This window comes from Acanthochromis polyacanthus, chromosome 18 (assembly GCF_021347895.1).
Source record: "Acanthochromis polyacanthus isolate Apoly-LR-REF ecotype Palm Island chromosome 18, KAUST_Apoly_ChrSc, whole genome shotgun sequence".
NCBI classification, from domain to species: Eukaryota; Metazoa; Chordata; class Actinopteri; family Pomacentridae; genus Acanthochromis; species Acanthochromis polyacanthus.
The window spans coordinates 25053427-25065502 of NC_067130.1; the positions used below are offsets into that span (position 1 = coordinate 25053427).

Sequence of the window (12076 nt, forward strand, 5' to 3'; positions counted from 1 at the left end):
GCTTGTAAATTAAATTTATTTCTTCGTGCTTTTATCAAGTTTTAACTGTGTAATTTTGTAACTGTGTTTTGCATTTGCTGCTGCCTATCTTGGTCAGGACTCCCTTGCAAATCTCAATCGGATTTCTCCTGGTTATATAAAGATTAATAAATAAATAATTCAACTTGTGTGCTTTCTGTGGCAAAAGCTGTTTTGGTAAAAAATAATCAGTCTAAAGAAAGCAAACTGAAAGCATAACTGCTGGAAACCTTCCCTTCAGTGCTTCTGTAGTTTCTGTTTGTAGGATGTCATTGCTAAAACTCGGGGTAAAAAAAAAAAAAAAAACTTTCCTGAAAATAATTTCAGTGATTTTATTGACTGACTCCAGCAGCTTAACTGCTCCCTATGTTGCAGTGATGTACAGAACATTTGAGCTTACAGTCTATCTGCTTATCCAACAGTTAATTGTATTGTTTAAAAATGAATTTTCTGCTTTTAAAATCTGTATTTTCAAGACAAATTATCATGATTTGTTGTCAATTGTAGTTTAAACATATTTTAACATTCTATCTTACTGATTTAGTAACAATATGAAGCAAAAAAGGACACTGCCAATGTAACTGATTTCATTTGATTTATTTATTGCAATATAGATGTACAAAGTACTGGTAATCATAAATGTTAAAATGTTAGAAAAAGCATATCTGTGACTTAACAGTACAGCATATCAAAACATTACTGCTTCAACCAGCTGGTTGATTCCATCCACATTCGTGTGAAAGCAGGAGAAAATTGGTTTAAACTGTTTGTTGTCAAGTCTTTTCTTCAAAGGCTTTGAAAAGACAGAAATACATAGACTCAAAGAACAAAAAGATTTGTTTCTAAAATCAAAAGGCAAAAAACTAATGAAAAAAAGATCAATATGCAAAGTAATTTATACCCAAAACCAAAATATTAAAGAAATAAAGCAGAGAAAATTCTGAACTAAAATAAATATCTTCCTCCATGCTAAAATCTGTTACTATTACATATGAATCCACTCCCTTACTTTATGCCATTAAGCTAAGACATTTATTTACAGGTTAGATTATGTTTGTAGTGGAGACCAAAGTCAACCACTGTGACATATTAGGACCAGTTTCTAATTTTTTTTTTTTAAACATGATTATCCATCATCATGGCTCGACACATGAGAGGTGGGGACTGGAGAAAGGGTGGGGTGGGGACTGGAGAAAGGGTGGGGTGGGGGGGCGGCTTTGGCAAAAAAAAGAAAGAAAAAGAAACATACAATGATTAGGAGTTGTCCAATGATACCTTGGTACAGATGACATTTGATTTGTTGAGTACAACACAGTACTATTGTCAGACAGACTTTAGTTAAAATCTATTTATCAAGACAAATGAAAAAACAACACACACAAATGCTATTATTTGGTTGTAAAAAGTTGACAGGAGGTTTTTTCTTGCTTGTTTCATTTAGTGTGACATTTTAAAGACAAAGAACCCCTGCAGGTCAGACTGATACATTTACATATGCGTGTGTGTATATATATATATGTGTGTGTGTGTGTGATTGTGTGTATACATATATTTATATATATGCATGCATGCATATATATATATAATTCCTTTAATATACAAATACAGAGTAACCCGTGTTCTGGTTTGTAATGTTGCCATCCAGTAACATCAAGGGACAGTGAATGCTTCACAGCAGAACAATGAACAAAGATTAAACATACATACCTTCATGTTGTTCCAGTACATAACAGTGCCCCCTAGTGTCAAATCTCCTTGTCACACTGATATTTTAAGCTGCATGTTACCCAAAACGCATACAAAGACCAATTTTGACAAAAAAAAGTAGATTCCTCTATATAGAATTGTAGTATATGATTGTAGTGTTTAGTATACGAAGTAACAATACAAATTACAATTTGGGGATTTTTTGGGGGTGCAAACTTGTGCTGTTACTTAATCTAGGACTGTTTGACTGTGCCTTCAGATTTAAAATGCTATATACACACACACACACACACACACACACACCTGTAAATATGTATGCATGTGTGTGTCTATATATATATAGACACACACATATATGTGTGTGTGTGTGTGTGTGTGTGTGTGTGTGTGTGTGTGTGTGTGTGTGTGTGTGTGTGTGTGTGTGTGTGTATACAAACAGACATATACACAAAAGTCACACTGATGAGTGATGCAGGTGGGACGCAGTTGTATGAATGCTAACAGCACAATGAAGTATGCATACGGTTCACTGCTCTATGGTGTGCTAATTGAAAAATGAGAATGGAAAACAAAGCAGAACATGAAGACTATGCATGCTAACTCCTTGCAATAGTGTTCATCATTAAAGAGTACATTCAACTAAGCATTGTGGCACATTCCTCTTCTGAATTTGCATACAGGGAAAGACAGAATACATGGATGTAACAAGGTAAATGTTAAAACTGCTTGTTTCTGGGGAAAAAGACAGAAAAGGAAGTACATTACAAAAAATACCCTGTTTTATTCCATTAGGTTTGTGGCAGTTTTCACATCACCAACCATAATCTCTAGCAGTCATAATAGACCTTCTTTTATTCTGAATTGCATTGTAGTTTGAAACCAAGTTGTTGAAAATAGAAAAAAGTAGAACATCAGCAATGACCTGTGCAGATATTTTATGACAAACTGCACTGTTAGCAACACATTATCCTGCTTACACAATGACTGGTCACATCATCTGTAATTCAAATGCAATCACTCATTTCTTCTGGGTGCTGCACTCATTTATGCAGGTACAACTTAAGCCATCCTTAAGGTACATTCAGACTGAACAAATATTTTACCTTCATGTTATCTAGAAAAGTTTGACTGCTGTAGTCGCGGTTTAGTCACCTTTGATGACTTTGCTGTAAGCTTTGCTCTTCAAAAAAAAGACTTACCACTAACTTTGGTTTCCTGACCTACTTCTACAAAGTCTCTCTTAAATTTCTGTGTCATTGTTTTAATAAGTTCAGATTTGGGGTAAGGGTGATTTTTCTCCATGTGTAGATGCAGCTTTGCCTTTGAAATTTTCACTGTACTGGGTAGTTTCGTTCACCAGGTGGCATTCAGTCTGAACATACCTTCAAAATCAATGTAACTTTAGACTTCAATAAGTAATGGTTATACTGTACTGTGACTTTGTAACAGCAGTAACCAGTTATAATATAGAATAGCAACCTCAGACCAATATTCTCTAAGGTCATGGTAGAACAAGGAACACTTGACCTATTTAGAACATGAGTATCTGATTGTGAGTTGGTCTATATATGGGTATTTCTGGAGTCAAGGTACGCTAAAAAAGGCTAAAAGTCAGTGATAGTAATAATTACAGTAAAGGAGAGGGATGTGCCTAAAGTGCTCCCGCTGAACTGAGGCGAGCAGATCCTCATATGATGGAGCAGTGGACTTCTATTATAAGTACATGCAACACAAGCTCATATGGATAGAGGTATATCTTCACTCAGCCTTGACACATTCTTCTGCCCGAAAATCTTCCAGTATGAAGCTTGCATGTTGTTCATCTCTCAGCCCATCTAGGCTTTGTGGGAATGGGAGACCAGCAGTCCTTCATACACCCACACAGCAAATAAGCAGCCAGCCAAGTCTGCCTGAGCGCATATGTCAAGTCTACAGCGGTGCCAACACTGGAAATGTGGAATTTATGTTACGATATTAACCACTTCACCAGCAGCACACAGACCTACAGCAAGCACTGTAACAGACTAAGGCAGGTGGACTACAGGAAGATAATGAAGATGCATATACAGCACAGAAGACAAGTGTGCTGAAACTTCCAACATATTAGTACTGGATCGCTATCTGCATTTACTCACAAACCATTCAGCCAGTATGGCTTATAAGAGAAAAGGAAAAGGATTCATGACAATCGTTAGTTCTAGTATTAAGGCAAGGTTTGAACTAGCTTGTTGGATAGAGGAGTTTCTTTACAGGGGAAGAAATCTACATGTGGACATAGAAACACAAAATGTTGTTGAAAGAAACTATTTAGTCGATCAGCAGCTACATGGGAGAGATAGTCTTTCCACCTGACGAGGTTAACGAAAAACTAGATTCACATCTTTTCTGACAGACAGTGAGATCTTAAATTTAAGACCATGTGCACTTTTTTCTAGGCACTGTGCCCAAAAGATAAATTGTGTCTTGTGTTGAGTAGTTGAGGCTACTATAAATAGACAACCTCTTTATAAAGGAAGACTCAAAAGTGAAGAAATAAAACAAAAACAAATCTGTCGCAACATAAACATGCTGATTAAGGTAAAATGGAGAGAGAGAATTAACTGAGAAAATGTTCATGCAATCGAGTGGACACCTTTGTTAAATTGTTGCAATCCACTCACATAAATACAGTGCTCCAAATAAGAAGGAATCACATTAAAAAACAAACAAAAAGAAAAACCAACAACTAACTATTATCCAGCAGTATAATAGGTCATATTGTCAATCTGGATAGAGATTACAAATATTTATTCTGATTCAACTGGAAGGCACATCCATAAGGCTTAAGAGGGTGTTGCAAAGCGTTCTGTATGGTCCTCTCCCAATATTTCAAGAAAACAACAGGGTGATTATTGCTGCAACAAACACAACAACTGGTCTAAAGAACTCAACAGGTAGGACATCAAGATATTTCATAACTTGAGAACAACACCATTAACATTGTGCACTACTGGTTTGGAGCCTGAGAAAAATTAACTTTAACAAAAGTGGCAGCTTTTTATGAGGAAATTAGAAGAACCTGGAGCTACATGAGAAAAAACACAGACATCTTGGAATAAAAAGAAAGAACGAAGCAGAGTGGGCAGCCATACAACCAGCTCCCACCCTAATCCTGACATTCTTTCATCACATGTAGCGCTTCAACATGTCTCAAACGATATCACTTCTTAATCATATTACCAGCATGGTTTCCATCAGTGGCTGTGTTTTCTACCGTCTTTGGAGTGTATGTGGTGCACCTTTAGGTTTGGACTGGAACTGGGATGTGTAGGTGGATGTGCCCCAGAGGCAAAAGTGGATGTAAGACTTAAAAACATTGGTTTTCTTTCTGGCGGTGTGAGTTTAAGAGTAGAAAGTGAGGACACTCTGGTGGTTGCCGCGCACCAGGAGTATGGGCGGCAGGTCCTTGGACAACGCCTCCAACCAGGCCATGTACAGAGCGCTGGACACTGCACCCTTCCTGGCTAATGGCAGGCTCCTGCACAGAGGAAGAGGATGCACAAAAAGAAAGCAGTTGTTACTAGGGCATGCTTATGTTAACATTTTTGATGTAACACCAGAGTTTCAGTGCTAAACACATACTGACACAGACAACATACTGTTGGGTCAGTACTTGGACAGTGACATGTTTTGTCTCTGTACACCACAATGGAGTTGAAATGAATTAATCAAGAAGTGACTGAAGTGTAGACTTTCAGCTGAAATTCAAGGGGTCTTGCAAAAATGTTACATTTACCATTTAGGAATTATAGCCATTGTTTTCACAGTCTTCTAAAACTGTGCTTGTACAGACTAGAAGGGAAATGAACAAATCAACATATCCTACTTAGAAATAGTTTTGAATACTTGGCTGCAGATCTTTGTAGTTAATGACTGTCTCAAGTCTAGAACTCTTAGACATCACCAAATTCAGAGTTTCCTCCTTTGAGATGCTCTGCTAAGATTTACAACAGGAACCTTCATCTGCTGCTTGTGGGTCTTTCCACTCTCGATTTTGTCTTAAGTGACTGAAAAGGAGCTGAAGTGGATTGCGGGCAGGTCATTTAGGAACATTTGACTTCTTCGTCTTAAGTAGTCCTTGGGTCACAGTGCGCTGAGGTTATTATCTATGTTCTTTCATAACAATTTTCTCAATAAGCATACTTCTTTGTAAAAATAAAAAAATAAATTAAAAAAATACCCTAACAATTAAGAGTTTAACATGCTTAATCTTTATGTGTCAACAGGTATAAACTGGCCTAGGCCAGAGTACACACCAGGGTGAACTTTGGATAAAGCCAGTTTATACCTGGGTATACTTTGGCTGGGAGATAATGTGTCCTGTTTGACTGGTTCCATCTGTCCTAGCAATCTTGTTCCAGAACTGGACAGGATTTTACAGATGCCTTCTAGAAAGATCCAATTTAATCTTTCTGTTGCTTAAAGTTACCACTGATTCGCATCTTGAGGTAAAGCCTCTGTATTTAAATTCATAAAAATGTCTACTGATTGTGGACTTGTGGATGATCCTCTTTCAAAGTATTCATGACCTAGATGTTGTGAAGGAGGTATTTTAACCAAAGAAACAATTCTAGAATCCATTTACTTGGCTGTCTCCCCTTGTCTTCCAGGCATTTTGGTGTTGCTCAGCTTCAACAATGTAGTTTTGCATTTTGTTTTTTGGTTCCTTCCCAACATTGCTGACCACTTGCTTACAGGGGATCCAAAGGCAACTCTGGATTGCTAGGTTCAAAGTTTAAAAGGTCTTCATCTTACAATGTGAAGCGCTGTGCGATGACGTATGCTGTGAACTGGTGCTATACAAATAAAATTGAATTTAATTCCTTTTAAGACAGGCCAATTCATTTAAAACCCGTCGTGGTAGCACACAGAAAAAAAATGACAAAAATTATGTCCCTGTCCAAAAAAGTATGGGCCAGTCTGTACGTCTTAAGTTACCGTTTAGCTTATCACTCAGTGATATCATGTCAGTGACATGTGCTTGAGAAGGCACTGCCTCAAAGTAAACCAATTTATCGGACTGTTTTCTTAATACCACTGGAATTCTGGTCATTACCACCTGCTCCTGCAATGTGCATGTGCATGTCCAGTTCTGCCTGCAACCTCAGACCTTCATGTCTGCAAAATGCAGCATTCCACTGAGTTGTGTGTTCCTCTGGTCCATAGGGAAAACATATTACTGTGCACTATTAATAAAAGGCATACTTTTATAGAACAACATAGCAAACTGACAACTACATTCATAAGAATTTGTTACTCTGAGACAGTATGCACACATTATATATATATATATATATGCGGAATGCTGTCAGCGCACACTAAAATAATGACAGACCACTTTATTCTCCTAGTGAGCAAATACAACAGTCAGCTTGCATTATATGGATGTATATTTTACTGTACTTAAACATCCAATCATCACAATGCCACCTACTTTCTTGTGGACTCAACTGTGCAAAGAAACACTGAACTCTAATACCTTTCATAGCATTTCTGCCAGACTGGAGAAACAGAGTGGTTTCTTGTTACCGTTATTATTGTGTTGTTGTGTTTGTTTGTTTAAGAATGTCTTTTTTGTTGAAGTGCTTCCATTCAAAGCGGAGCACTTTGTCCATCTTTTGTACTGTTTCTTATGTATTTCACAATAAAAATGCTCGAAAGGAATTAGACTGTTGCCTTGCAGTCTGTCATATAATTGTCACTAGACTGATTACATGACACAGACATTCTGGACATCATCCGTTCGATGAGATTACACAATTTACATTTGTACTGTAAATTAGTGTCTCTTCCCTGCAGGATAGGACAAGACATAAAATCAATGTGAGGCTGACTGCTTTGTGGAGCAGGAAGGGGAAAACATGGTTATTGCAGCAGGAGTAATGGTGAGAATTTCAGTATGGGCAAGATAAGAAAAAAAAAACAATGAGAAGTTTGAGAGAGTAGTCAGGAGGAGGCTGCCACTGAAAGCAAGGTAATCAACGGAGTTTATTAAATTACAAAGATGTGAATCTTGGTAATTCATGCGTATATCTAAATTGCCCCTTTCAGACATGCACTCTGGCTAACATGCCTGCGCCATGTCTGAATTTGTACCCTTGTCATGCTTACGTAAAGGATGTGTCAGCTTTCTTTCGAGGTTGGACAAGTAACATTTCTGTATCACTTTTATCATGGTACAAGTTTGAACCAAGCCATCACAAAAATGGATAGGCACACACAAGCAAAGGTACTATGAGTTGTGTGATGTAGTTAGGGAAAGGATCTTTCCACATTACTCCACTAGTCTGAATGACTAGAATGCTGTCACAAAGCCAGCAATGTTCCATGTCCCATGTTGCAATGGGCTTAGGATAAATCAAGTTTCTTCATCCCTTAGGCTGAATTTTCCACTTCCAGGAAAAAACAGCCTGCTTACACTGTTTCCATTTACTGTTACAGAAACTATTACACAAACGCTATGCTTCTGAGGACATTACTTGACATTAAGCATTCCTGTTCCCTTTACCCTAATATCAACCTAATTCTAACTTGAACAATAAATCAACTCAGCTGCTCTTTTAGTGTGTGGGGAAAATGGCAGGACCAGCCAATAAAGGTTCTCACTTTACCAAAATGTCCTCATTTTAAAGATCTAAAACTCAAACTGACACATGCATGCACACATGGTAACAGACAGACAGAAGCAACCTACATTACAATGAGGTTGGCCGTGCTTGAGTGCTCTTTCAGCAGCTCGTTGAGTCTGATCTGACGATTGGTCTGAAGAACAAAACAAACACAAACATGAGTTCAAACATTCTGGTATCAACAAAACAGATAATTATCACAAGCTGTAACACAGACTCAAAGCCACAGAGCATGCTTAACCTCAACTGTTTCCACTCTGTTAACAGACCGGTTAAAACCAGGCAGAAGGTTAGCAAACCATTCACTCTCTTGACATTTTCTTGTGTTGTAAAGGCTTTAAAACACTTAGTGATGTGGAACTTGTTGAAGACCAACTTAAATATATTAGACTTGTGAAATTAAAATACACAGAAGAATACAGTACACAGTGAACTAGAATAAATACAGTGTGTACAGACCTTGGCACGGTACAGCTCCAGCTCATTATCGGTGATTCTCCATGGTTCACTGTTCTTCAGCCTCTCAGCTGCCTCTTGTTCCATGTCGTCTTCTTTCAGGCGATATGGCTCAATCATCTCCTCAAAGGCTGCCACACTGCGTAACAACATCAACTTCATGATTAACCCACTTAGAAAGCCAGGAAACAACATCAAAACATTCTTTAAGTTTTCAGTTGTGTTCACTCAACTTCATGAAAATGTGAAAACTGTAACCAGAGATGTGATCAAGGAGAGACTTAAAAAGTATATTTCAACATGAACTTTGTTCCATATTTTTTGCCTTGGTTGCTATCAATTACTAGAGCAATATTAATAAAAGTTACCTGCCATAAAAAAGAAAACCACACAGACCAGATCAGATCTGTCTGGTCTAACAATTAAGGAAACAGACAAAGAAAGAGATTTATTAGACTAACTTAAGCTGATTTATTTGGAGGTCAAAGTCAAAGCAAGGATGGTAATAATCCCTCATTGTGAGAAACTAAATGTTCACACAATGTCGTATAGCAGGTGAAAGTTGAAGCAGGCAGTGTGCCTTCAAACTTTGAGAGAGAACATGAAGGAGAACAGAAAATTCTGACTCAACATATCTGCTGTAAATATTTACTGAATAAGTTTGACTAACTTCAAGAAATGTTTCTAATCTGTCAGATTGTTTGGTTTGGATTTCTTTTAACAAATGTCACTGTGTTTGCAGATCTCAGACATGAACTTTGTGAATACTATGGTATTATTGAAATCAGTGGTGGATACGTAGAACACAAATCAGTAGTGCAGTTTTCCACTCATCAGTCCAAAGCAAACTAAAATGCTCTCAAGCCTATTTGTCAGCGTGCCACCTTCTCCAGCCCATTTACTACTGATGTTACACAAAGAGACCACACGAGGGCAAAAATGATTCGCTCATTCACTAGTTCCACTCACCTGTGATCACTATATATTCATCTAAGCTGATGATAGAGGTGAAACATTGTGCTTCAATGATGATATATAAAGGCAGACGTCTTGCATGAACATCATCAATGCATTTCTATTTCAATTTATGCAAATTATTTTACCTTTTAAAGTGTTGAGCTACAACATCAAGATGCAGAATGTTATATTTAATTCTGAGACATATACAGATGTTTTTCAAAAATAAATGAGTTTCTGTGTAGTTCCACTGACTCACACATATTTCACTGACCAACTTGCAGATACCTGGGAGAAAGGGTGAGCGTGCCGGGCACAGCTTCACAACAGAGTGCACAGCGCTACCTCCAGGTTCAAGTCTGACCTGACATACATAATGTAAATATGTTTTAAATTTTACAGAGTGATAAAGGATGGTAATAGGAATTTAAACTGTGTTTGATTTACTTTTCACCTAATAACCATCTGAACATTTCTGTTTCTGGGCGTTTTGTTGCTCCTGTCACATGTTCCTAACTCTGGGCTACTGCAATATAAAGTCCTGCTCCTCTAAGTATTTAAAATAGTAAAAAGACTAAAGTAAATTAGCTCAACTTTCCCTCTTCTTAGATTATTGTAAAAATTTTCTCTTATCATACAGATATACCGTCTTCATTTAATATATATTTTCACCCACTTCTTTCTTTTTCTTTTTTGGTAACACAGGTCAATAACAGTGATTCGTCTTAAAATGATCAGCTTTTACTGGAGAAGTGACGTTTAGTGTTGTGTGTCCTATTGGAGCCCGAATGTCTGTAATAAGTTTTTGTAATATGAGAGGGATGATGGTCAAAATTGAAAACTGGATTGAGCTGATAGAAACCTTGCTTTTTCAGCTTTATTGAAGAGGACTTACTGCTCCTTTTTGGGCTTGGTGTTGATGTCTCCCAGCACAGTGATGTCCGAGAAATCTATCCTGAATTTACTCAGCAGAGTGGCCATTCTACAAAGAAACAACAAAGACAAAGAGCTTTGGGGTAAATACTGGAAACCAGCAGCACATATTTAAAAGTAAAAGAAACAGTGGACAGAGATAGTGGCACTGATTCATCCTGAATGCCAGGAGAAGCTGCCTTAAATAACTCTGTTTGAACATAGAGCTGGGAGGGTGGAAACAGGTAGAAGAGGGTTTACTGGGAGCATTCTGTGTCTCAGAGTCATTTCCTTCAGCCTCAACTTCAAAGAAGTGATACGGTTTATATCTCTTCTGCATGGGTGTGGCAAAATGATTCAATAGTAACTACGGCAGAACTTCAAAGCTAAAGCCCCCACATTATATTTGACCTACATATGCAAAATTTGACAGGCACAATATCATATAAAGACTTACAACAAAACCTAGTAGAGCCACATCAAGTCAGCCATTTTGAATTTACCGAGCCATTTTTGCACTTTTGTTACAATCTGCAGTCTGTATATTTTACAGGACTCCTCCGAGGGATTTAACCAGAGTGAATTCAATAATCTGCGCCACTGAACAACCTTAAGTTATTAAAATTGTGACTTTTCATTGACTGCCGTTGCTGTGGTGATGCAGTGAATTTCAATCTATATTACGTGTAATAAGCTTACACACACTGCAATCCTTCTGTAACTGGAAAAAATACTGTTGTGCAAATGCGTGCAACAGGCATTGCAGTCATTGACAGGAAAACACTGATGCATTAGAGATCCGTTGAAATGGACAATTTGTAGTTTTGCAGTAAACAGACACAAATGGGATTTCAAAGTGCACTGGCACTGATAAAAAGCTCCAGTGCTAGCACCATGCTAATTTTATCCAACAAAAGGAGGTAGGAGGCAGCTGTAGCAGACAATAACAGAAAGGCAGAGAGACTGGAGAAGAGACTATGTGTGTGTGTGTGTGTGTGTGTGTGTGTGTGTGTGTGTGTGTGTGTGTGTGTGTGTGTGTGTGTGTGTGTGTGTGTGTGTGTGTGTGTGTGTGTGTGTGTGTGGTAACAGAGCAGCAGAGCTAATTTTGTGCGGAAAAATGATTCTGTCATGAAGGTTCAGCCAGATAAAGACAACATTGGAAATGCTAAAACCTTAAAGGAACAGTTCAACATTTTATTTGCTTAACTTACCATAAACACAACCAGTGCCTCTAAAGCTCCTGGATTAACATAGTGCATTTTATTGGTCTAATGTCTACAGAAATGTAAAATTTAGGGAGTTTTATGGTATGTGGTATCATTACAGTGAGGTCGTCAATTTTGGCACCATTGTGTTTG

General features: G+C 37.7%; 1 protein-coding gene across 2 annotated transcripts in view; it reads right to left on the reverse strand.

The window, feature by feature from the left end:
- Positions 1–600: 600 nt before the first annotated feature.
- slc12a2 (solute carrier family 12 member 2) overlaps positions 601–12076 on the reverse strand; it is a 72485-nt gene continuing 61009 nt past the window's right edge. For both annotated transcript variants that reach the window (XM_022213421.2, XM_022213420.2), the window contains 4 exons: positions 10702–10788; positions 8853–8988; positions 8459–8526; positions 601–5242 (listed from right to left, as the gene is read on the reverse strand). In XM_022213421.2, coding sequence (XP_022069113.1) covers positions 5107–5242; positions 8459–8526; positions 8853–8988; positions 10702–10788 — 427 coding nt within the window. In that variant the 3' untranslated portion in view covers positions 601–5106. The remainder of the gene's footprint in view (positions 5243–8458; positions 8527–8852; positions 8989–10701; positions 10789–12076) is intronic.